This window comes from Sander lucioperca, chromosome 8 (assembly GCF_008315115.2).
Source record: "Sander lucioperca isolate FBNREF2018 chromosome 8, SLUC_FBN_1.2, whole genome shotgun sequence".
NCBI lineage: Eukaryota > Metazoa > Chordata > Actinopteri > Perciformes > Percidae > Sander > Sander lucioperca.
Window position 1 is genome coordinate 6509349 of NC_050180.1, and position 27924 is coordinate 6537272.

At 41.0% G+C, this 27924-nt stretch overlaps 1 protein-coding gene across 1 annotated transcript in view; it reads right to left on the minus strand.

The window, feature by feature from the left end:
* The window catches only part of igfbp2b (insulin-like growth factor binding protein 2b), a 30540-nt gene extending 12607 nt beyond the window's left edge, over nt 1–17933 (minus strand). Inside the window, exon 1 of the mRNA XM_031296537.2 lies at nt 17482–17933. Within this exon, the coding sequence (XP_031152397.1) occupies nt 17482–17842 (361 nt within the window). The 5' untranslated portion in view covers nt 17843–17933. The remainder of the gene's footprint in view (nt 1–17481) is intronic.
* Nucleotides 17934–27924: the final 9991 nt, after the last annotated feature.

Consider the following 27924-nt stretch of genomic DNA (forward strand, 5'->3'; position numbering starts at 1 on the left):
CGTTTCAGTGCACACTCTTCCAGGTGTTAAAGTAAGTGGCTTCTACATTGCAACAGGCATTTGTCTTCACATTCAGCCTTAAACAGTTATTTTTGTCAATTTTACCCAAGAGTTGAGAACATTTGATTTGTTATCAATGCAGTTAGTACCGTTCTGGTAATTTGTCCACAGGAACTGTAAAAAAAAAAATAAACTTCAGCATTGGTTTGTTCGTAGAAATGACTTGTTTTCGGCAACACAAATTAAATATACATAATAGGAGACTGGGCTTTTTGGGAAGGGGGCTTTAAGACAGGTGCTGAAACTGACATTTTCAGATGAATAATGTTGATAATGTGTTTTTGAACATTAAAGCATGTAAGACTGTAGAAACACAAAATACAAGCATGAACCTAAAAATGAGCAAGATAGGTCTCCTTTATGTGAACTTTTGAAATGTTGCAAAAAAGAAATGCAAATTAGGCACGTTTCCACCAGCGGGTTTAGGACGCAAAGCGTCGTTTCAGAGAAAACATTTTTGCACAATTGAGAAGGTTTCATTGAATATTGCCGTTTCCATACAGCTTTTCTAACGCAATACTTCAAAAATGTGCATAAAGATATGTGAATGGAAAAACGGTTAATGACATAGTTAACATGTTGATGTTTAGCAGGCATGTTTACCATACTAGCATTTGCTAATCAAAGTGCAGCTGAGGCTGATGGGAATGCCATAAGTAAGTAAGTAAGTAGTAAAACAATTTATTAAAACAGTTTTACTCTGAATCAAAAATGTCAACCTGTTAGACCTTCACGTTTAAAGAAGTCAAATTACAGTATATTCACTACAGTGTGCAAGTGATGGCCAAAAGTCACAAATTCCAACATCCAGCTGAGCAAATATGCTTAGAATTTTGCTCCATTTCAAGTTATGTTATGATATTCACAAACAGTGTAGTGAGAGCCTCTGCAGAACATATAAACATTTTCAAGAAAGAGCTTGATTTCATCATTTTATTTAAGTCTGTTGCTCTAAACAGAAAAAAAAACCCAACATGGTGAAATGTGATTTAGTTTTCCTTTTTCCTTGGTAGATGCTAGTACACTGCATTGACACTTGCAATGCAAGTGTTCAAAAGGCAACAATTAGCGGAGCAGGAATGTTAAAAAGCTAACTGAGATGCAACTACAGCACAGACCGATCGCAACGGTTTCTATGGTTGTGCTTAAGATCTTGTTTTCTATAGGCACTTATAGGAATCCATGACAGCATGTTCCAGGGAGAAAATAAAATCCCAAAACATAACTTTAGCCAACAGCTGTCATCTAAATACTGTGTTGTTGATTCTGTCTTCAGTGCCATAGAAACTACCTGTCTAGAGCTGTTGGGAGTGTTGGCTTTAGGTATTGCCTTTGAGCAATGCTTTCACAGCTCTCATAGCACAGAGTGAGTAATGTCTTTCCAGAGTTGCTTAGCATTAATGCATTTGCCCTGTTATTGTATACAGTGAAGTTGAACTTAATTGTCCTCCCACAGCTAAGAGCCTGCCTTGCAGTACCTCAAACTATTGTCAGTGTAAATGGTTCCTCTCAAGGCTTGGCCACTTCAAACACTTTATGGCTGGCAAACAGACAACAAGCAATTGAAAAATGAAGAAGGTTTTGCCTAGCCAGAGATCCCCTTCAAACCTTTTACGGTTAGCTAGTTCTTTCAACTATTTTTGATGTTGCTATGCGTCCATGTGGCCGTGTGTGTCATCCAAACCAAAGGAAGTTGCCTTTGTAGTTCAGAGGGAAAACTCTTGCCAATTGGAGCTCCTACAGCGTTTGTGAGACTTAAAAGACAATAAGTGCACCCTAAGGTCAAGGTGGCTTATATATGTAAGAACAAAACGTATGCTTTTTACCTTCAACACAAGTGACATAAAATGTCTAATGACTGTCCAGTGTAATGCAGAGTGTATTGCAGAGAACCAATGTTCATTTTACCAGCCGCAACAGCGATACTGGTTTTGTTTCCCCCTTGTAAATCTGTGTGTGTGTGTGTGTTAAATTATAGTCAGGCTTAAATTACTGCATAATTAAGGGCATGGTCACGTTGATTGATTGGTGCATGTAGTGAGAGAGACGAGGCTAGCCCTGGGCTCCCGGTCAGTTCAGCTAAAGCTAATCCGACTGAATGCACTTGACCTCCCGACCGTGTTTTCACCTTTCGGACAATTTTCAAGCGAATATCCAACGCATAATATGGTTTGCTGTACGTTTGCTTGTACTAACGGACCCTCCCAAGAAGTCTACGCTCCAGTTTTTTTGATGAGTGAAATTCCAATATGTTTTCTAAGGTTCGTGAGCATTATTAGAACGTTAATTAGCCATAGACAGAAGCCTCGGGGATGCTAATGGTATGCTAAACCGGCTTGCACTGAAGTTAAAACGTAATTTGTAGTGTTTAAATGTACAGTGATAATACTTTTGAACAAAGGGTGTTTGTATGAGGTTGGAAAATAAATAGTCACTACGTTATTATCATCAACAGCAGGAACCGAGTTAAGAGTGCGATGAAGCTTTGAGCCTCGCCGAGAGAAACAGCTCTGGCTGGGTGTAGAACCCTGCTGCACTCCGCCTTTCATTTACACTGTGGCAGTCATGAATGTCAAATTAAACCAGTGACATTATTTGTATTATATTATTACTAAAATAGGCATTTTAGATTAGGCCATATTTCATTTTAGCTAAAATAATTTGATTATGAGCTGTTGAACATAATTTAGGTTGTATTGTTTGCATGTAAAGTAGTCTTTGAAGGAGGTTACCCAGCACATTATATATCCGTTTGTATTGTTTCCCTCTAACATTAGGTGATCCAGATAGACAGGACCAGTGGATGCTAAACCTCAGAAGACAGAACTGGAATCCTAACAAGAGTTATCTGTGACACTATGGTATCAACATGGCAAAATGTGGTCCTGAAGACACCAGGGGCTTTTCCAAATCCCCAAATTTGTACCTCCTTGATCTTCGATTCTCCGGCTTGTGACCCGGAAATCGTTCTCAGCGTGCCATATTGAAGGACGTCCCAATTCTTAAAATGCACATAGAGGAGTGAGGATCGAGCATCAAGGAGGCTCCTCAGATACACTGATGTATCCTCACGGAAGACTTTTCACCCACTGCATGTAAACAAAGAGGCGTGCCAGAGCGAGACGGGGAGAGAAAGAGAGAGAGAGAGAGAGAGAGAGAGAGAGAGAGAGAGAGAGAGAGAGAGAGAGAGAGAGAGAGAGAGAGAGAGAGAGAGAGAGAGAGAGAGAGAGAGAGAGAGAGAGACCCCCTTTGCTGCATGTCATTCCCCCTCTCTCTCACCTCTCATTTATTCAGCTGTCCTGTCAAATAAAGGCCTAAAATGCTTTATTAATAAAATGTTTAATGTAAAAGGAGTCGCACATAGTGACAAAATGTGACGGCCCCATGTGCAGTTTACTTGTTTGTATGTGCTGTCCTGCATTACTCAATAGTTTCTCCTTGATTGCAGTCTGGCAGCCAGATTTGGAGCACCCAGTGTTCCACAGGCTATAAAGGCCAAGGTTCCAGTATCTCTTGATCTCTTCCTGTCAGCACCTGCAACCCTTTTGTTTGGTCTGGATGATTTGTTACCATCTTTTATGTTTTATAACTTATTATTTGACATTCTTATAATAAATAACTCTTTTGTCATGACCCACGACCCGGGTTATGACACTAAACTACAAGTGTCTTTCAGTTCATTATTTTGGCTTCTCTGTTTTGGTTCAGTCTCACAACTTTCATTAACCCTGTTTCCAGGGAGCTGTATTTAGCAGCTGAATACAGTGGAGCATTTAGCAGCTAAAGAAACATATTTTTTAGGGATTGGTGGAGACAGAACTAAAAAGGAGAGCGAATATAGTATTTAATGTGCCAGATTTAATGTGCCAGGTGGCCAGATATACGACTCCAAATGCTAATATTGCTCTTCGTGCCTGCTAGCAAACACGGAGGCAACCGCTTTCTACCACGTTATCAACTTTATAAGGTGATAATCTGTCAGTGTTGTGTTTACGACTTGTTATTCTGCCCACAAGTTCCCACAAAAGTCAATTATTACAGGTTTAAATAAAAGTAGCAAAACCACAGTGTGAACTAATTACATATACTATGTAATTAGTATATACTAAGTATAGCTATTTACTTTTATATAATTCAAAGTTTAGAGATATTAAAAGTAAAAACTCATCAGCAGTGGCTTTATTTTGAGTATTATATTTCTATATACAATTCTTACTATTACTGATGCATCAAGATTAATTCAATTATAGTATAGTTGGTCGAGAAGGAGCTAATTTTAATTATACTGTTGGGTAGTTTAATCTGTAACAGTGCATTATGATTGAAAATTGCGGAAAGTACAGTATTTATTTACTTCTGAAATAGAGTTTAAAGTGGTATTAAATGAAATTTTAAACTGCTGATTAAATATAAGTGCCTCAAATTTGTACTTAAGAGTACATACTGTAAGTAAATGTACCTAGCTTGTTGAGATAGTAAATTCTCATTATTGTTGTAATCATATTATGCAACATGTAACTTTCCAACATAAAGTGTTTTAAGATTAGCACAAAGGAGGGCTTCCTATTTACACCTCAGGGGGAGTTTTCCCACAATTTCAGGCACCAACATGCAGCTTCCCCCCCCCACCACCCAAAGTGATCTCATCTGGCTTCCCCTTCTCCTGTGGATGTGTGCTGACACACACACTGCGTGCACACAAATCTACATAAGAGTAATTATAGACCTGAGAGTGCGAGTGAGGGAGAAGGAGCATGTCTCAGCAGAGCATCACCTGCAGGGCAACAAGAGCTGTGTTGGACCACCGACAACTAAAGCTTAGATCGGGCCCAAAAAATATCAAGCCCGACCCTACCCGAGCCCATGCACGTTGTGTCCGAGCCCGGCCCGACACATTAACTGTAATTATGAGCACGAACCCGATTTAACCCCGACAATTTTTTAATACGTGGGCCGTTATAACTGACGTTCTCAACTACAATTCAGAGTTGTTTGAACTACAGAAATCTGTTTAGAATTATCTTAATGAATAATGCAACAAGGACGAAGCATGTAGGCTAAACTGCGTTGTTGGTTTATTCAGAATGGAATGGATCGCAAATGGATCCGAATGAAGAAACGTAAAAAAAACCTCTAACCTAAACTCGACCCTATAGCTGCTCCCTCAGCCGAATAGTTTGGGTAACAGATCAAGGCAGCAACATAATCAAAGCCCTGGAACCATATAGGAGACTTTCTTGTCTCGATCACCTAATTAATACTGTCCTTCGCAATGGTCTGCATGCTGACGCACTGTCCGACAACGCGTCGGATATAGGAGAGACCATATCTGCTGCTAAAGGACTCGTGAGATATCTGAAACAATCTGGCCTGGTTGCGCAACTATGGAAGACAGTACTACAGATGGGGGAGACACGATTTAGCACAGTTTACCTCCCACTCAAGTCAGTGCAGGACGTATACCCAGAGCTACAGGAGAAGCTGGAGAGACAAAGCTTTCTCCCCACCCAATTAGGCTAATAAAGTAATGATTAAAAAAACACAAATGCTTGATCAAGGCCCTGGCTAGTGGTGGGAAATAACAGCCCGACCCGGCCCGTGGGTCAAGTTCGGGCTCGGGCAGAGAATCTAAACTCTACCGACAACATAAAAAAAGAAAGGAGACAGAAGCAGACAGAGAGATGTGCGAGGAATGTGCAAAAAAAGGATTGTACAGGCCAGTGGTTTCCTATTGGCTGGAGAAAGGGGTTTGTCAGTTGTGGATTGGTGGTCTGTGTAGTTCCGATAGCAAAGAATACACACATGCCTTTCTTTTATCTGATAGTGGTGAGTTAGACTTGAGGAAAAGGCCATTGTAGCATCTCTATCACAAGGCAAGGACAATATTGGACGGTTCTCCAGAACCCAGGATTATGTGCAATGACAACGTTTGAAAAGTCTTGCCTCTTTCAATATCTGTATGGTTAAAACAAGTTAGAGTTAAAGTTATGGAATTAGTTATTAATTGCAGGTCTGTGCACTTGCTAAATATTATTATTATTATTATTATTATTATTATTATTATTATTATTATTATTATTATTATTATTCCTACATCAGTTTTCAATATAGGCATTAGATCTAAATTGTAAAATTCTGATTATTCCAATATGTATTGACTGAGATATACTTTGGATATATAGGTAGGCTTTGTGCAGAGAGAGACATTTGGATAAAGTGCAACAGCGGCTTTAGACTGTGGATGTCCAACTGTAATATAATGCCATCTAATAGAAGTATTGGGTTTCAGCTTTTTAAGTATAGCCTAGGCCCTGACACACCAAGCCGACGGCCAGGAACTAGTGGCGACGAAGGGAGACTGTGGCGTCGCCTCACGTCGCCCTTGTCTTGGTCATAAATTAGCACTGGAACACACAACAGGGACTACAGCCGACGGACAAGTACCACGTACCTTCTGTGCCTGCGTGAGAAGAAATAACTCGCCATATCCGCTAGGGGTGGAACGGTACACTGAAGTCACGGTTCGGTTCATACCTCGGTTCAGACGTCATGGTCCGGTACAATGGAGGGAAAAGCATAACAAAAATGCAGAAGGCAATTTTTTTTATTGTGCATGTCTCAGGCTGTACCACCTAGTGTCATCCAGTCTCTCCCCTGAGCTATAGCTGCAACAGCCTGAAGTGTATAAAGTAAGATGTAAACAATAAACAGTAAGTAGGCTACCCCACATCATCTCCAGACTCCATCTGGAACTTGTAAACAAAAAAAGACAATCAGCTAGTAGTGTGATATGGGAGACAAGCGCTGCTCTCATATGTGAATGCACAGAGCAGGGGTGTTAAAAGGGCAGCTTCGGTTACACAGAGCAGTTGGCGAATTGTGGCGTTAGCTTCACACGCCAACAGCGGAGCTAGCAGCAAACAGCGAAGCTAACGGCGGAGCTAACAGCTAATGGCGGAGCTAACAGCTAATGACGGAGTTAAAAGCTAACGGCGGAGCTAACAGCTAACGGCGGAGCTAAAAGCGGAGCAAACAGCGAAGCAAATGGGCCTGGAAGTCATTTGTGGTCGAGGCAAGAAGGGATACAGCTACAGTTTATCCGTGTTTGGTTGTATATGGAAGGGACTAGTTTGCTTCGGTGGACTCACTGGACTGACCAGAAGGGACCGACTCGACATGATGTAGGCGGAGCTTGGGAGCTTCAGAGCTAAGGCGGGGCTACAGATTAGGTGTCCCTAAGAAACGTGTATGTAACCGTAGTTCCACATTACATTAATTCATTTGCACACAAGTTTTATTTATTTTTATACCGTGTATTCTCCGTGTAAATTCATGTACCGAACCGAGCCGCCCGTACCGTTTCGGTTCAATACGAATACATGTACCGTTCCACCCCTAATATCCGCAGGTGGCGGTAATCTATTCGTCATTCAACAAAGGAAGCCGGATAAAAACGTTGCTATGACAACCACAACAAACAGCATTTGCTCGAGCAGCAGCAGAACCGAACAGAGTCTACGATCCCTCTGCTTCACTCCCTTCCGGGAAGACAGTGGACACCAACAGTGGACACCGGGAGATGGCTAACCAGACGGTCCCTCTCCCAGGCTATCAGCCATTCTCTCTGCAAAGAAGTCTCCATACAGTGGGAACGACCAAACGGCGGCTGAAGGCTCGTTAGCCAACGTTAGCTTGCTAATTTCACCCACCCAACATGCCTTCATAATACACTGGTTACAGGAAATTAGCCAAACTAAATTGTCACTCATCTGGCAATAGCAATGTGCTTTCTTTTAGAGGCTGGCCAGATGGCTAGTAAGCAAGCTTGCTAGGGGGTAATTGTTTAGCGGTGCATAGAGAGGTCTATTATGGTCTTTATATTAAATATCACGGTATAGGATATTATTTTATTATCGTTAGTTTATTTTGTAATGGGTAGATATGTGGAGATTAGGGATGCACCGAATCCAGGATTCGGCTTCGGCCGAATATTGGGCTTTTTGACGGGGTTCGGTTTCTGCCGAACCTTACAATTTTTTTCCCACCGAACCCTACACTTGGCTTGCGCTACGCTGGTCGACGTAATGACGGCGCCGTTGATTATGGGAAGGTGTTTACGTAGGCAATGCAGTAGGCTGTGAGAAAGTGAAAATGGAACTTGTGAACTTGTCTCTCTGCACAAAGCCTACCTATATATCCAAAGTATATCTCAGTGTTGTTTGGCAGTACTTTCAGTCAAAAGAAGGCCATTCAAGTCGAGCTACATGTTCAATCTGCAATGCTGATTTGTCTCGTGGTGGCAAGGACCCTAACAATACACAACATCACCGCTGTTAAAACATTTGCGTATGAAACATCCGAAAGAATACGAGTTGTGCATGAAGGAATCTACAGACAGCAGTCAAAATGCAGCAACTTCAGGTACGGCAAAGGAAGGACAGTCACAGCTAAAAACTTAACCAGACGACCATTAGTATCCTTCTTTATGGGATTATAAATCTAAAAGGCTAATATTTTGGATATTGATTGAATCTTGAGATAAGGTATGGTAATTGTCAAAATAGCTTTTCCCACTTTTATTCCTGGCATAATGTTGCCTATTCTTTTTTTTTTACAGTTAAAATAAAATAAAATGAAAAATACACTGCTGTGGACGTTGTTTACTTCATTAATGTGTTTACTGTGTTAATGGACTGAGGATGGGAGTAGGATTCGGTATTCGGTTTCGGATTCGGCAGAATCTTAACCAGTGGATTCGGTATTCGGCCGAACCCCAAAAATCTGGATTCGGTGCATCCCTAGTAGAGATCTTTTAAAATAAATGTTATTGTTGGAATAAATATACGCAGGAAGCTATGTATATCTCAATGTACGTTTGCCATCTTATGAACATGATGTGCAAAAATAGTTATTCCAATGTTCGAACCTCTGTGTTTTTAGTAGGAACATTCAAACTTCATTTTTCAACAGTTTTGACAGCTCGTGTATTGGATTGATCAGATGAAAAATGAAAAGGAGCAACAGTCGTTTTCTTTCCTCACTCTCGTTTTCAACCTGAACAGGCAATCAGATGAACTGGCTGTCTGGCCTACGCTGTGACTGGACTGAAACCATGTGAACCATGACTGCGAGAACATTTCTAAGTCGACTCCCATCGCAAATATTGTTTAAGTGGAAACACTAAACATGATGTGCCATTTCTAATATTACATGCTTTTCAGAGTGAAATAATTCAAACCATGGGTTTAAATTAGGGCTCAACGATTAATTGTATTTGCGATAATATCGCGATATGTTAAAACACGATTTTCTAATCGCAAAGGCTGCGATTTGGTCACGTGACTCGCGAGAGCAAATCAGTCTGCACTCCGCAGAGAAAGCATCAACTTAGCACGCTAACGCTACGCCGTACCTTGAGCTGATTTCTGTCATTCAAACAACTCTGAGCCATTTTAATAAAATTAAGGGTTTTATTCTCTCGAGTCCATACATGCAGTTAATGGATACAGACACGCAGAACTGAAGGCTCGTTTAGCAACGATTAGCTCTGATTAGCGGTTAGCTCCGGTTAGCTCCGGTTAGCGGTTAGCTCCGTTATAAAGATATGGAGTGGAGGAGCTGCCACTGAGAGGGGTAACAACCAGACTGATAAATGACGTTCGGGGAGCTTTCACAGCAGCGTGGCCGCGGTGTTTCAACAGTTTTATTAGTACAGTTAATCCCACGGCAAGAACACCAGCAACTAGCTAACGCAACGATAGCCTCTCTGAGCAAGTGCACACGGCAGCACGCAACTTCACGAGGGGGAGGGGCTGGAGGCAGCTCCTCTCTGTGCACTGTAAAAAAAAATACACGTGTGTGTGTGTGTGTGTGTATATATACTATATTTTTACTTATTTAACTGTCTAGTGTGTAATTGTGTGTTGTTCATACTATAAAATGATTTATTGTTTGTCTTTGTTGAATAAGAAGACAAAGAGCTTAAAAAAATAATCGAATATCGAATCGCAATCTTTGGGGAAAAAAAATCGCAATTAGATTATTTTCAAAAATCGTTCAGCCCTAGTTAAAATCATCTCTGTTAGCGTTTTCTGGCACCTCTGCAATGTGTAAATGTTGTTTCTGTTGCCGCAAAGTGTGCAGGAGTAGGAGGAGCAGAGGCAATACATCAGCAGTGTAAAAGAGCAAGGTGTCAAAATTGGAAGAGGATATGTTTGCTCACACCAGACAAAGCTGGAGTGGTTGATTTAAACGCTGGACTGTTTACTCAGGCCGCCATGTTGTTTACTTCAGGCAGGTGAGAATAACACACATTTGAACTCATTTGAACACACCAAATAACAACGGAATGCCTTCAAATGCAAGCCTATGATCTCTTTTAAATGATCAGTTATTTAGGAGTGACAATGTAATTTCAACCAACTGCAGGAAACGACCCCAAAATGTGCATTTTAAATGGGGACAAAGGAGACAGATGTTGACACCTGATAGCCAGCAGTTGCTCATGCTTGAGAAGCCAAGCATAACACAGCGAACTGAGGGGCAAACTGCAGTCTGATCTGATGCTCACTTTCAGGTTTTCCTTTATGTCCTTTAAATTACAGTAGAGAGCGGTTGACAAGACCATCACACTTAGCTAAAGTTACAGGGATTGGAATTGGGTTTGTTTTTACTACCCTCTCTACACGAAACCTTAAAAATAACTGCAGAAAAACAAAATTGCCTGAACATATTTCAGGCAAAGAACTTATCAAACACATCCCTGTGAATTTACTAGGGCTGAAACGATTCCTCGAGTAACTCGAATAATTTGATCACTAAAAATCCTCGTTGCAAAATTATTTGCCTCGAAGCTTCGTTTAAACAATGTTACAAAAGTTGTATCGCTCACATTGTTTCCGCACGGATGATTATTACTGTCGCACACTGGTCTGACCCTGCTGGGGACACATGCCATGAAACTGAAGGTGCAGATTACAAAATGAAGAAAGCGAGCGTAAATAGTGAGGGGCAAAGAGAAGAGACAGGGTGGAGAAAACAGAAAGTGTCCAAAGTTTGGAATCAGTTCAAACGTAATAAAACTCTGTACAGTGTGTCTACTGCAAAATCTAACGAGCTTACCACAATAACACGACGTCAATGCTTCAGCATCTCAACAGAAAACATTGAGTCTAACTTAATCATCCGTTCCACAAAGCGGACCTGACGAAAGTCGTATGGACGATGAAACTACACCAAACACGATAACTACCAAAAACAAAGACAAGAAAATGCGTAGTGGTGACCACAATTTGATCTAAAGAGCCGACTTGCTGATTATCCCTTCGGAGAAACAGCTGATTGTTGCGCACCATTTTCTATCACTCTCTCTCTTCACGGAGAAACAGCTGATCAACGATCTACTAGCATAAGCGTAACAGAGCTGTGTAGCATTGTAATCAAATATATAAATGAAAATAGGTTGAGTATAACTAATATTTACATATAGGCCTATATACAGATCAGTCTCAGGTTGAAACTTGTAGTTCTGAAAGTTAAGTTGCACAATTTAAGATAATGTTTATGTATTATTGGATGTTTAATGTATGCCTTAGTTTGAGGTTATGGCATTTCAGAAAATGTTTTCTTTAAAAACAATGTAATATGGCAATTAAATGCACTTAATGTTTAGTTTTTTGAGAGATGATATTGTAAGCAATGTAGGCAATAAAAATGTTGCTTTTTCCCAAAATTAAACCAAACCATTGTATATTTTTGCTCTTCAATAAAACAAAAGTATTTTTCATCCGATTAATCGATGGAATAATCGGTAGAATACTCGATTACTAAAATAATCGATAGCTGCAGCCCTAGAATTTACCAAAGATACAATTATAAACAAAAAGAGCTTGACTGAGGAATTCGATTGCACCTGTTACTGTGGAGATCTGAAACTTTTCCAACACCATTCTGAGGTGTGTCGCGTCTGTGGTGTGCCTGTTCTATATTTAGAGATGGTTCAATTTCTCAAATTAAATTTTTCAAGTTTTTAAATTTTAAATGCGTATTAAATCGTTTCCCTGAAATGAACAACAGCCTATCAAAATAAGATAAAGAATAGGAGAGCTTTGAGGATATGTGGGTTACAGACATGTTATGGGTTCATCGGAGGGATACTGCTCGTTTGTGCTCACAGATGTGGGCTTGCCACTGCCTGCCAAACACATTGCATATGTCAACATTCATTTTCAGGAATCAATAGTGACCTTTTGTCCCAAATAACTGTCATGTGGGAGAGCAAAGCGCTACGTCCCTGCAGAATTTCTGGTATTTATTTTGGGGAGTTTTTGTGACCAAATACTTTGATGTAGATGTGGTTTTTCTGACATTAAAAGAGTCCCGCGGTGAAAATATTGTTTTGAATCTGTGTACAGCTTCTCTGTCTTTACTTTAAGGAAACTGTTTTAACATTATGTCCGGGTATGATGACAGGTAAAAACTAGCTGGTTTGGTGATGCTGGCGGTACATTAGAGTCAGAGAATCAGAATGAGATTCACTGCCAAAGTAGTTTTCCCTTAGCCTGGTTGACACCAGACCCTTCTCAGTTATAACTGAGAGTGGGTCTGGGAAAGGTTCATTCACAGCTCATTTCTAAAGGGGCGTCACCAACGGACGCCGCTCAAATGCCTCTGGGCGCATTGGATAGTCATCAACCAATCAGACCGACGATCCGGGTGACGCTGCTCTTCGGTAGCTGTCATGTTGAATGTAAACAAAAAGCTGCTCGCCATCGCTGCGCTACCGTCGGCGCGTAAAGCCTGCCTCAGCGGTTGTGATTGGTGCCTCGATTTTGGGGACATTGGAAATGGGTTTGAATGGGCTCTTCGCCAGACTGACTTGCAGAGCAAATCTCAAATTTGCCGGAAGTTCGTCAGGGTTTACCCAGGCTAGTTTTCCCTTGCATGGAATTAGCCTTGGTGTGTTGCATACAATAATCTTATTAAAATGGAATAAACAATAAAGCAAAGTTCTGCAACAGTTAAGAACAAAAATACAGATTAGAAATATTACATTAAAAACATGTAAAAAAACACTTAAAAATATTTTCAATATAACTGTTTTAGGGCTGTACTGTTTTGTGCAGGGTGTGCAAAATATTGATTGGAATGTCCAAAGTTCACAGTATATAATATGCGCAATGGTCAGGGATAATAGTCCAAGATGTGTGTTAATCTAACATGTGAGCTAACTTTGTTAGCTAACTAACATTAACATTAGCCAGCGGCCGCTGCTCGGTCCCTCCGCTTTTTTGCTGAGACACAGCGTTGACAGCCCCGGAGATGGACACTCTGTTTACGTTAGCCATCTCCCGATGTGTGCTGCTGCCTCGGTGGGGAGTAAAACAGATGGACCGCAGGCTCTTTCTGCCGGTGTTCTGCTAGTTCGGGCATCGCTGTTTTGTTACATGGTGTCATTGCAACGACAACGACTTGCAGCGCTGACGGATTATTTCCGGTTCAAAAACCTCTCCAGCAGAGTGGGGAGGGGCAGGTAAACCATGCGCAGACGCTTAAACCGATTATAGCCCGGTTAAGGTGTATACATGCAAGGATACTCCGGTTACTGAAGAAGATCTCTACCTCTGTTAACCGGGTTATGTGAACTCCGATTTTAACCGGGGTAAGGTGTTTACACTGCGTTTGAGAAATGGGGGTATTGCCTTAACCCGAATATAATCGTTTTTTTAAACTGCATGTAAACGCGCTGAGTGTTGACTGGGGAGTCACCCAGGGTGATGGGGGCGGGTGGGGCTGCATTCTTTCTAGAGTCCACAACCATCTCCACTGTCTCTACAGCGTTTAGCTCCATGTTGTTCTGACGGCACCAAATTGTCAACAATCTCCCGCCTGTAGGCGAACTCATCCCCACCAGAGATGAGTCCAATAAGGGTGGTGTCGTCTGCGAACTTCCGGGGCTTAGCTGACTGGTGACTGGAGCTGCAGCTGTTGGTGTACAGGGAGAAGAGTAATAATAATAATAATAATAATAATAATAATAATAATAATAATAAATTTAATTTATATAGCGCTTTTCACGAACTCAAAGTCGCTTTAGAGGGTAAAGAACGCAGGCTTAAGTAGAACAAGTGCTGATGGACTTTGAGTTGGAGACATGTTTCAGGCAAATGCAGCTGGGTCAGCTTGTCCTGTAGCAGACCCGGGAGGATGGTGTTAAAGGCAGAGCTGAAAACCACAGGAGTCTCGGAGGATGGAATGTTGCCTGCATCATCTACCGACCTGTGGGCTCTGTAGGCGAACTGCAGGGGGTCCAAGAGTGGGTTGGTGAGGGTTTTGAGGTGAGCCAGAACAAGGTGCTCAAAAGACTTCATAACCACAGAGGTCAGGGCGACAGGTCTGTATTCATTCAGTCCTGTGATCCTTGTTTTTTGGGGGGACAGGGAGGATGGTGAAGGTCTTGAAGCAGGCTTGTACGTGGCATGTCTCCAGTGAGGTGTTAAAGATGTGTGTGAACACCGTAGACAGCTGATCAGCGCAGTGCTTTAGTGTGGAGGGAGAGACAGAGTCAGGTCCGGCTGCTTGGCGGGGGTTTAGTCGTGGTATGAAACACTCCCTGATTAATACTGGAAGGCTTTGTATTAAATTACAGTATGTAAGTTGGCATCTTATAATCTATAAAAAAGGTCATTACAGACTCTACACGTATGCAGTAGTACTGAATCACTTTAAGCTGTGGCTGCACTGTTATAGACTAACACTGTAACATGATGCATACATTAATGGCCCTAGTAAACTAACATTTACCAGAAACAAGGGCTACATTTCTGAGAATGTCCGCAAGAAAGCGACAGGATTAGTTTTTTAAAAGTAGCCTTTTGGTGTTCATCCTTTCATCAAAGGATTTAAACATCTTACAAGCTTATTCAAAGCAGTAACAATGTCTCTCATCCAGTCAAGACAGCACAATAAATCAATACACTTGTTTTTGGTCTTACATAACCTGATAGTCATTACCTACTTGTGTGTATCAGATTTTTCTCTTTGTTCTGCATGTTAAATGCTTAGTTTATTGTCTGTATGTAGTTTTCTGTTAAAGGGGCGCTATGCCGTTTTGGCCATTTCTTCGCCGTTTTCTCGCTTTTTGCTGGCAGGTTTCTCTATAAAGCTCCCCCTACAGCTTCAGAATAGATATTTCCGATGTTTACTTGTGTCTGACTCCTCGCTCGGTCTGTCTGCAGTTTCCTCTTTCTCTGATCCTCCGACAATGCTTTCCTAGCATTCTGCTTCTTTTTTGCCGGCTCAGCCATGACGATAGTGTGAACTCCATCTCTACCTTGTTAGCCAGTTCCTGAATGGGCGTATGTGTGCAGTGCCGTTACATCGCGAGACCTGATATCACGCGATACTTCCTGATGCTGAGGCAGGCGGCTCGCCGACTGAAAGTTGCAAGGGGTTTTTTTCCGCTCACAGGCGCTAGGGGGAAGAGAGACGACCACCATTCATCTCGAAAAAAGTCATAACCATTCCAATGACTCCGAAGCTGTTCAGTTAAGGTAAATTAAGCTAAAAAAACTGCCTAGTTCCCCTTTAAAAAGGTCCCATGGCATGAACATTTCACTTTGAGGTTTTTTAACATCAATGTGAGTTCCCCAAGTTCCCCTGTTGTAGATTAGTGGTACTTTTCCAGCGTCGCGGCTCCGAACCGTAACGTTAGTTGGGACAGACACCTTGTTTCTTTAGGCTAACTATATTAGCTTTAGCCAGGCAGGGAGCAGCTTTCTGCGGTGAAAAATGGCCGGGAGACGTCGTGAGAAAGTTACATTAATCAGGTCATTTAGTTCGTCTTTGCAGAGAACAGAGATGCTGTATTTTCTGTTTTATAGATGATTGTCTTATTTTGTTTACAAGTTACAGATGGAGTCTGGAGAAGATTTGGGGTACTTATTGTTTACATCTTACTTTACACACTTCAGGCTGTTGCAGGAGAGACTGTATGACACTAGGTGGTACAGCCTGAGACTTCAGTGTTTCCCACACATAGACTAAACTAACTAAAACACCGGCGGCCGCACATTGCGTTTCGTTATGTTTTTTGTTTTTTTTAAACGCTATTTAAAAACACGTTCTTCTGCATTTCCTTTCCCTGCTATTCTCCGTCTCTCTGTCACTTGTGTCTCGCTCACACACACGCACACACACACACAGCTCCTCTCACCGTGCGGTGTTTGGTGTTTTTAGCCCCCAATGTCGCCTTCCAGGCAGCGCGGCAATGGTTATGTCAAAGAAGTTATGTTAGTGTTCAGGTGAGGGTTAGCTGCCTGTAAGGCGACATTGGAGGCTTAAAACACCATCGAGCCCACCGTGCACACAGCGTCTGTCTCCATAAAGGAGAGAAGACGGCTGGCGAAATTCACAAGTTCACTAAAGGTTGGTATCTATCTCGTGAACAGCTTTACACAATCACACATTCACAATCACCGACCCGACTCTTAGCAAACAAGCGATTGCGCCTGATTTAGAAAGTTAACTAGTCGCAAGTTTGCGGTAAAATGCAGTTGGGTTGTCGAGGTCAAAACACTATATAGCAGCTGTGAATCAAATAAACGTATAATAAATAATGTTATGTCATTTTTTACTCTGACACCCCCCCGCCCCCTCCGCCACAAATTGCTTTCGAATCTGTGGGAAACACTGGACATGCACAATAAAAAATATTCTGCATTTTTGTTTTGCTTTTCTCTCCCCATTGTACCGAACTCGTACCGAACCATGATGTCTGAACCGAGGTATGAACCAAACCATGTGTAGCGTTCCACCCCTACATTACACCCACTACACAGATTTCTGCAGCATCTGGCATAGTATCACCTTATAATGTGTTTTCTTGCTAACGCGTTAGCAAACAGTTGCCAATTACACAGCCAGTAAGTACGTAGCAAAATGAGCATTCTTTTGAAGTCGTGTTTCGGGCCTCCTGATCAATGCAAGTCAAACATTCACCCTCCTTTTAAATCTGTTTTGGACTCCATTAAAATCCTACAGGAAATATCTGTCTCTTTAGCTGCTAAATAGCACTATGCTAACCAACTAGTTTACCAGCTAGTTGCTAGCTCTTGGAGTTAGCATACAGTGCGTGTATCTGAGCTTCTCTTTTGCTGAAAGCAGCTGCCTGTTGCTGCTAAAACAATGGTGATAAGAACAGTGAGACTGAAAATAGTTAAGTTGTGGGCTGCACAATCAAAACAATAAGCTGAAAGAGGCTAAAAATGCGCAGTAGAGCTGTAGAGTCAAAATTCTCAGTGGGTTCTTCACTGAGTGACCCCTTTTGCATTACACATTGTCCTTTTGATGTAAAATGTTTTAAAAAAAAACAAACAGCTTTTAACTTTCCCCTTTCAAAACTTTTTTCTTGAAAGAACTTACCATTTGTAGCCTGGTGGTCCAGACTTGTTGTGGCTTCCAAATCCACTTTCTGTCCACATCGTCCCAAACCCTGAATGAGTTGTTGCAAAGGTAATTCAAACTCTGTGCTTGGATAGCACATCAGGCCACTGGAGCACCTTGGCGTATAGACCCCGCAGAGCTCCCCCTCCAACCGGGCACACAGTGGACAGCAGCCGCAGCCCGGCTCTCTCACTATTTCTGTACATGTTGCTGTGACTTCGGGACACGCAGCTAGGCTCTCCGCCGTACAACTTGGGCATCGGAAAGCCAACTCCCCAAGTAAGATTCCAGGAAAAGCAAAGTATGCAAACAGCAACCTATAGGTAAAATATATGACCATTCTAATGCTTTCTAGTGTTTCTAAGTGACTACTGAAACTCAAAATAACCCTTGGAAGATAACAGTATGGACCTCAGGACCCTGAAAAAAACTGTGTGGGTAAACACTGTGATGGCGCTGACAGGGTCCTATCTGCTCTCATATCACCGCCTGACTGTAAATCAGAAGGTCTCATTACATCAAAGAATGCATCCTGGAATGATTGATTTTGGTTTGGTTTACATGTGCAGATACAAATATGTGTATATGTTGTAAGATATAGTGGAATCCTATTCTCATTTGTGCACAAATAGATTTATTACACCCACATTATGCTTCAAACTCCTATAGATTCCAATTCAATCTAAGATTAAGAGACATGGCAAACACAAATACAACAGACTGCACCGTGCACACTCCCTTATAAAAGAAACTTCAAGTCAAAGCAAACCATAGAAAACCAGATCGTTCCTGGGGAATATCAAAGCCAGTGCTGAGTGTCTGTGATGTGGCCCCCTTTCATACACTGCATGTCAGCTGGCACTCAGTTAAAGGTGAGGCCAGGGGGCCAAAATTACTCTCCATTTCTATGTAGCCCAATTATTTATTTTTTTTATTTTTCATGGTCAACGTAATGTGCCGTGTTACCAAATGCACCTGGAAAACCCAAATGATTACGCCACGGCTGTCCTTCAGCTTTAAACAAGTGACTGTTTACTTGAACCCTATGGAGATGGGACAGTTGTGACATACTGTAGGACAAACCTCATTCTGGTGTTTCTTTGCTACAGTTTGTTTTTTCATTTCACCTGGGTGTTCTTTGACTGTGTTATTCATTCTTCAATGGGATTAAATATGCCTTAATCTTCCTATACATCTACAGAGCTACCTAGCTATATCCAAAAATGTGTTTATTTAAAGTAGGAAAAGCAAAATACACAACTTTACATATTTTGATATGAATTCATATCAATACATAACAATTTGTGACTCTAAAACAGCCAAAAGAAATAAGTTAGTGTTTTTCAGCCCAGATCTTACTAACATTTAGTTTTCTTTTTTTATTGTATGTATAGTGCTGTAGGTCTGAGTTGAAAATTAGTCATAGCCTTTAAAGTCTTGGCTGTATGTAATAAACGTACATTGACAGTTTAAAAGGGAAATTTCTGTAATTTAACAACCTGGACCCAATTTTCGAATGTTTGTGTGTCTAAGTGACTAATGGGAACAACATTTTTTTGAAATTGGTCCAGTATGAGCAAGGGTCCTGCAGCCAGCAGCTGTGAAAAGGGCTGCAATGTAACCCTATGGGGCAGTTATCAACCGTCAATGTACGGCTACTAAAAGTGCTCGCTTTTGCCACTGACGGGCTAAAGGCTTTTCTCTGCTGATTACATGTGACACCAACTCCTCTAAACGATGACAACAGGAATTGACAAAAGAGGGAAGATCTCCAGTCTCAAGTTCATGGCATGCATATATTCTGTTGAAGCACCCATGGGCGGCTCAAACTTCTCGAGCCCTCTCGGTTTTTCAAATGTTTTCGCTGTTTTATCACTACTAGAAATGCAACTGTAGCAAGCATCTTACTATCTAAAGTGTAACAACACTTGCGACCACTTTATTGGCATTGCCCTGACTCATTGTGGCTTGAACAAGCTGCAGAGGAGATGTAGTCTCGCCCCGTCAGGAGGGGGGATTAAAGACGAAATTTAAAGAATAAAAAGGTAGTGATGGCCAACGTCACAAACCATTTCCTTTATTTTCTGACCCCACTATATGGCACTCTCTGTTCAACAAAGGGTTGACAGCAGGCACATTTTTTTCTAGTTGTACATACTAGGGCTGAACGATTAATTGCATTTTCGATAATATCGCGATATGTTAAAATGCGATTTCCTAATCGCAAAGGCTGCGATTTGGTCACATGACTTGCGAGAGCAATAAGTCTGCACTCCGCAGAGAAAGCATCAACTAGCATGCTAACGCTACACTGTACCTTGAGCTGATTTCTGTCATTCAAACAACTCTGAGTTGTAGTTTAAAACTTTTACAGCCATTTTAATAAAATGAAGGGTTTTATTCGGGCTTGAGTCTATACATGCAGTTAATGGATACAGGCACACAGAACTCAAGGCTCGGTTGGCAACGATTAGCTCTGATTAGCGGTTAGCTCTGATTAGCGGTTAGCTCCGGTTAGCGGTTAGCTCCGTTATAAAGATATGAGTGGAGGAGCTGCCACTGAGAGGGGTAACAATCAGACTGATAAATGACGTTCGGGGAGCTTTCACAGCAGCGTGGCCGCGGTGTTTCAACAGTTTTATTAATACAGTTAATCCCACGGCAAGAACACCAGCAACTAGCTAACGCAACGATAGCCTCTCTGAACAAGTGCACACGGCAGCACGCAACTTCACGAGGGGGAGAGGCTGGAGGCAGCTCCTCTCTGTGCACTGTAAAAAATGACACTGGTGTGTGTGTGTGTGTGTGTGTGTGTGTGTGTGTGTGTGTGTGTGTGTGTGTGTGTGTAGATATATACTATATTTTTACTTATTTAACTGTCTAGTGTGTAATTGTGTGTTCATACTATACATTATTATATTATTCTTTGTTGAATAATACAGAAGACAAAGAGCTTAAAAAAATAATCGAATATCGAATCGCAATATTTGGGAAAAAAATCGCAATTAGATTATTTTCAAAAATCGTTCAGCCCTAGTACATACTGAATGTCTTAAGAAATCTGCAAGGGAAATATGGTATAATTACAGACAGTATTACTATCTAATATTTAATTTTGCTCCATTAGTTGAAACAGAAAAGTTGGGATTATAGGATTTGAATCTCACTAATAAGGAGCTGAGGAGCATGCATGATGGTTACGTAGTGAAATGTGATGTGACGATGGACTAACACACAGTCATACGTTCGCAACGTTCGCGTTGTCGACAAAAAAGCCACAGTTTGCAAGCTCTGCTATGTGCGTGTACCATATTCTTCCACTGGCAGCACGACTAACATGGCAGCTGTATTCTCAGTGACATGACAATCTGCAAGAAACAGGTTTGCTTATAACTCACTACAATAGTAGTGGCAGCACCGTTTGGCTTAGTTATTAATGGCATTAGCATCGTGGCTAACACTATTGTTACTTTATTTTTTGACAAATCGTTTCGGCTGTGCTTTCTAACATGATGTCACTGTGCTAACCGAGCACCGTTAGCCTTTACAACAGAGCCGCTTCACTAGCTACACTTGTTAGATAAGGTTACATTACAGAGTTCTCTGTTGATTTGAGTTGGTCGCTGTGTGCTCGTGGTGGAATATAATGCAAACAGAGAGTGGCGTGCAAGAAATGCAATGCGCTGTCACGTAGGTCCCCTTCAAGGCCAGGCTGATGTTAGAAGTCCCTCTAGTGGACAGAACGTGTAACAACAACCACATGCTTATTGTGGCATTGACAATGCATAAGCCTGAGTAGTGTAGTGCATATTGATAACAGGCTGCATTTGAGCATTAAATCTTCGAATATTATTCGAATATCGGCATAGCAACATGTGCTTTAAAAAAAAAAAAAAGAGTATCGAACCGTGACCTTAGAATCGGAAATTTAATCGAATTGAGGATTTGGAGAATCGTGACACCCCTAATGCTTTTATAGCCTAATGATGCGATTGTCAGATGGTCTCGATGTGCACATGCACTTTTTTTATTAATATAAAGGGTGGTGTTAAGGTTTTCCTGACTGATATGAGCAGAGCTTTCCCTAAGCATCGGCTGCCGGCCAAACAGCCTCATTTAAGTCTAGCCGCTACTTGATTGAATTCATTTTTTATTCTAATAAAACACTTTTGATGAAAAAGTTGCGATTCCCTATACATGAACATTTTACAGCCACTGTAGCCTCCGCTTCAAACCAATGTGAGTGACGAGACACAGCCCGTCTGTCAGTTCCGTTCTCAGCTGAGACGCTGCGTGTCCTGCCGAGCAAAGAGCGGGAAATTGTCTTCAGTGTTTTGATTACTAATAGAATTGATGACAAAACACTTTAAGAATTGCACTGATTGCACAGACAGGGAACGTCCTCATTACACGGGCTACTTCGTAAGCCAGTGGCAGCAACTTGATGATTGCGCAGTAAGCATTAACAAGTCCTCTGAAAATGCAGCATTTTCCATATAGGTTACAGTACCACACGAAATAATAACTCGAGGCCTTGCAAAAATATTTCCTCTATCTGTGATAGGTCCGGGGATCAGTAAAGACGCACTGCAAACACACTTAAACAGGCAATGTTGTCAAAATCCTGTTTAAAAAATAAAACATGATGTCATAGAACTCCCTGCAGTAGCTTAATATGAGTGCATTTATGTTTCTAGTAATATAAAAGCCTCCATTAACCATCAGTGGCATGTCTTGATAAACCTTACATTGAAGGAGTCAAGCATTTAAATATTTAAAGTTTTGATCTAGTTGCGGCTTTAAAAAATCTATTTACAGCTGTGAGGGCTAAAACACACAAAGCCTAAATCTTCTTTACAATAATTCACTAGACTACATTGACAATCAGGTATCTGCAAACTCATTAAAATATGCAATGAGTAAGATGAGTGTAGCTATATAATGAAATAGCGTCATTTGTACGTGCCAGAGGCCACCAAATTCGGGCTTTTACGGCCAAAAAAATCTCTGGGGGGTGGGGGGTGGGGCGTGCCCACTGGACCCCCGCTTCCAACTACAGACCCACAAATGTATTTACAGCACCCCCTCCAACATTACAGTTCCAACGTCCCTGATTGTAGGTTTAACCAGTTCAACCTTTTTAAATGTTCAGAATATTTGGGTTATTAGCCGTTGGAGATCCTTAAGTTGGTTCACCTATGAATCAATCCTCAGATCCCTTAATGAGCTGAGACTGTCTGATAGAAACACCGTAATTACTCACGCATCCGATCCGCGATAGAGAACAGCTGAGTAGAGTCAACCAGTTGGGCTGATGAGACAGCTGCAGGCGAGGTTCAGCAGGCTATCCGTCTGCGTGGTGACGCAGGTCCGACAGCTGAGTCCTTCTTACAAGGCAGTAGCCACAGCGGCTAATTAGCACTGTCCTCCAGCGAAGTCCTCTCCTCTCTCCCGGTCCTCGGTGAAAGCTGCGGCTGGCGTTTACAGCTGACTGTCCCTCCCCGACGGTGCTAGCTTAAACGTCCACGTTTTGTAGTTAACACTTAACACTTTTCCAAAGCTAATGAAAACAACAAACAGGGCTAACCTGGCCGCACTTCACTTCAAGCTATGGGATAACACGTTACCAAACTGCGAGTTGCACACGACTGTTAGCTGCCAAATGATACTTGTGCCAATACTTTAGAAGTACTTTAGTCTACAAACATCAGTCACGTTGACATTAAACTTAGCTATGCTCTGCTTCTCTCACATTTTTCTCTCTCCAATGTTCTCTACATGTCGTCTCAGACTTTCTCGTCTTTCCGACTTCCTAACATAGTGAGCTCTGATTGGCTTAGATTACCTAGTCAACAAAGGATTATGGGAAATGTAGTTTTCACTGAATTTCCCCAGATATGAGCTAAAACACCATTTACTCATGTATTTTGCAGTATGAAATAAACACTTTTGTATTTATTTAGCTGTATTTTTGTAGGTACCTACATCTCCTCCAGTGCAAAGCAGGGTAATACAAATACCAGTTAATTACACAACATACACACTGATACAATGGCTGGTGCAAAACAAATATGCGGAAAAAGAGTTAAGTCGTTTTTGCAGACCAAAACAAGGATTTTATGTTTTTCCCTCCTTTCTAAGGCAAATATCAAGTTAACAGTACATGGCCTCTTTGTTCTACTCTTGGTCCCACCCTTACTTAAGTACTGTCCTTAAGTACACATTTAAGGAACTTGTAGCCTACTTTACTTGAGTCTTTTCTTTTCATGCCACTTTCTACTACTACTCCGCTACATGTCAGAGAGAAATATTGTACTTTTTACTCCACTACATTCATCTGACAGCTTTAGTTACTAGTTACTTTACAGATTAAGATTTTTGCACACAAAATACATGCAGTTTATAAAATATGATGTTTTATTATAAAGTAAACTACCCAACAATATACAGGCCTACAAGACCAGCTGAAATGATTAGACCATTAAACACACAAGTGTTTGGATCATTTCCAGTTTCTAAAATGTGAGGATTTTTCTGCATCGACTACTTTTACTTTTAATACTTTAAGTACATTTTCCTGATAATACTTACATACTTTGACTTAAGTAACATTTTCAATGCAGGAATTTAACTTGTAACAGAGTATTTTCAGTGTGGTATTAGTACTTTTACTAAGGTAAATGATCTGAATACTTCTTTCACCGCTGTTCCTACCTGACAAAACATTTTCCATGACTTTCAATAAGAGACACTGTCTAAACAGCACGTGTGTTGCTTTTCACAGGCACAGAGCGTATACCACACACCGTCTATCTGCTGTGTACTCTGTTTGCTCCGTCACTTACACCGTTATGCCTTCAATTTAGGGAAATGGAAATGTTTTCTTATGACCATTTGTCAGCATTCCTCCGCTCATGAATGCATTATGATTATATTATGTGTACGCGTTGCTTAGCAACTCCAAATGAGTGGGCAATTGTAGCTGAACAATGTTGGAACGTTTAATTGTACACTCACAGCGGAACGACCTGATAGTTCAGTGCTGAGAGATATTGTAACTGGGCTCCTGAATGATCCACCTTTCAAAGAGTCATTTAGTCGAGACAAATGGAATACCAAAGAAAGGTGGTCACATTTTCCACAGTCAGTCATTTCCCTCAATCATGGCTATAATTCATAGGAGAGAAGTGCAAAAGGAGGCCTATATTTGGGAGGATTCTGATATTCAGCACTAATTAAGAGACTGACAAGGTTGTAGAAAAATAGATCTCTGAATGATTTTTACTAAAGTAGCGGGATTAGTCCAGGAAAGTTTTTTTTTTGCTTGTTTCTTTTTTCACAAGATTTTAAAACCTGTGAACAGGCTGCCTCTCTCCCTTTTCACTAGGCCCTGTTCCCATCATTAACAGTGTTTCGGCGTTATCCCTAATTACAGTAATATTTTTCAGTTTATTCAATGAATTAGCATTTGATCAGCTACTCACCATCTTGTGTTTTCATTGTGATTAATCCTACCTGAAGTGTGACACTATGAGCGAATCAGCCAGCAATTTTGAGCAATGAAGAGATTATTAAAACACTGGCGAATGCATGTACGGAATGCATGTTACCGTAACACTGGTTACGGTAACCATATCCAGTACCGTTCTCCCAATGAAGAAGTTTATTCACTTTTTCATCATGTAAGACCGAATGAAAGGAACCTCTCTGGTCAGGCAGGTCCCTTTCATCAGGCTAACATCAACACGCCTTTCATTCTATATATTCAGACTTTCATTCACTATATTCAGACTTTCAATCAATATATTCAGACTTTCATTCAATATATTCAGACTTTCATTCAATATATTCAGACTTTCATTCACTATATTCAGACTTTCATTCAATATATTCAGACTTTCATTCAATATATTCAGACTTTCATTCAATATATTCAGACTTTCATTCAATATAGTCAGACTTTCATTCAATATATTCAAAGTTCATTCAATATATTCAAGGTTCATCCAATATATATTTAAGCTTCATTCAATATATTCAGACTTTCATTCAATATATTCAAACTTCACATATATATATATATATATATATATATATATATATATATATATATATATATATATATATATATATATATATAATAATTTCCTAAATGGCATGCCATATATCAGCAGTAACTGATCTATGTAAGTCTAATGGTATTTTGAGAGTGTTAATGTTGCTTTTTCAGTGTAGCTCACCCTATACTTACCTGTGCAGGTGCAACCCGGTCTCATGCCAGTTCGTGAAATGGTCCTGTTATTTTGATTTATTGATTCAACAGGTCACGATTTTCTCGTTTATTTCATGTACAGGTCACGATTTTCGAACGTGATCATTTCACGAACTGCCATGACACTGGGCTGCTCTGGGGGACGCAACAACGGGGAAATGAAACGCCGGCGACAACAACGGGACGGACCGCCACACGCGGGATGCAATCCCTGGGTGCAGGGACATGATCCGCGGTCTCTGTGGCACGCAACAATGGGGACATGAAACGCCACACACCGGTCACAACAACGGAACGGTTGTGGTTAGGAAGAGAATAACGCGGAAAGGAAGTGCAACACGCGGAACGCGATCCCCGGTCTCTGGGGTGAAAGTCCTGTATTGTTTGACCCATCCACCACCCCAGCCAATCTCCCTGCGCAGACTTTTGCCTTATCAATACTACTCGCTAATGTAATCGTTCTGTGATCACGAAATATGCTTCCCATTGAAATACATTAATTTTACATTTTACATTATATACATTGTATGCTAATGCACTTTTTAACTCTAACTCTTAATGGATGGGTTGGCTGTAAAACTGAATTGCCCCTTGGGGACTAATAAAGTTATCTGAATCTCCCAACACACGCACAGAGGTTTCTCACTTTTACATATAGATACAAAGATAAATCAATAAATGCCACAGTTTTGGTTTATCAAAAACTCTGAAAGAAAATGTATTGTGCACAGGGTTGAGGCTATGCAAGCATTATTACACAAAGAGACCAGGCAACACAAATATTGGAGAAATTGTCTTAGACCCCAGAGCGTAATTAGGGTTAGGATTAGTGTAAACTAAAGGCTGAGGCAGGCATCCAGTAATGGATGTAATTCAATAAAGTTTCCCAAAATGCAAGTAAAACAAAGTTTGTTGGCTATGTATTTTCACATCTGAGTATATGTGAATCTCTAGATGGTAATGAAAGTGCTGAGCATGGATGGGATCATCCAGGTTTCTGTGTGTTTCCACAGACATGAGTCTCAGGTGAAACCGAAACTGTAAACTGCCTCAGGTTATACATGTTTGTGTGTGTGTGTGTGTGTGTGTGTGTGTGTGTGTGTGTGTGTGTGTGTGTGTGTGTGTGTGTGTGTGTGTGTGTTTGCTAGCCTTGCAAAACAGCCTGGCAAACTGTTCAACAGTGGTAGAATGTAACTAAGTACATTTACTCAGGTACTGTACTTGAGTACAAATGTCAGGTACTTGTAGCCTACTTGAGTCTTTCCTTTTCATGCCACGTTCTACTTCTACTCCACTCCATATCAGAGGAATTAAAATTAAAACATTTGCACACAAACACATGTAGTTTATAAAATACAATGTTTTATTATAAATTAAACTACCCGACAATATGATGGCCTACAAGTCCAGCTGAAATGATTAGACCATTAAACACAGTTTGGATCGTTTCCAGTTTCTAAAATGTGAGTACATTTTCCTGATGACACTTACATACTTTTACTTAAGTAAGTTTCAATGCAGGACTTTGACTTATAACAGTAAGTAGTTTTACAGTGTGGTATTAGTGCTTTTACTTAAGTAAAGGATATGAATACTTAATGCTAATGTTTGGAACGCATGTTTGCACAGAACAAGGACTGTGGATTTTATCCCCCCCCCCCCATCTTTTAGTGTGTAGTCGCATTAGGAAGGAATCGACCCATAGCTCATTAAATTTTCATATAGCCAGAAAGTATCGTATTGCGGCAGACTTGAAAACAATCGAACAAAAAGCTCTGTTAATTCTTCTTCCACAACTGCATCTTACATTAGATCACATGAACATGAACACTCATCTCAGTGCATGCACTCTGCTTTTCCATGCATGACCTTTACTTGTAACAGAGTATTTTTTACAAGGTATTTCCCCACCTGTTGCTCAGTGCATGCTGGATCAGCAGAATGGAGTCATCCCTCTGATCTTTAACCCTCACCCTTCTTACCTTGTATAGGAACAAGAGCGAACACCAAACATAAACATTAAATATATCTGTGAGATACCACCATGCAGGCTTGTTGACATTAGGGCCTCTTAGTGTCTCTGGGGGCACTTTATGTGGAACATGTCTTCCGGTAACATGGGAACAGCCAGGCTCAGTATGGGAAAGGAA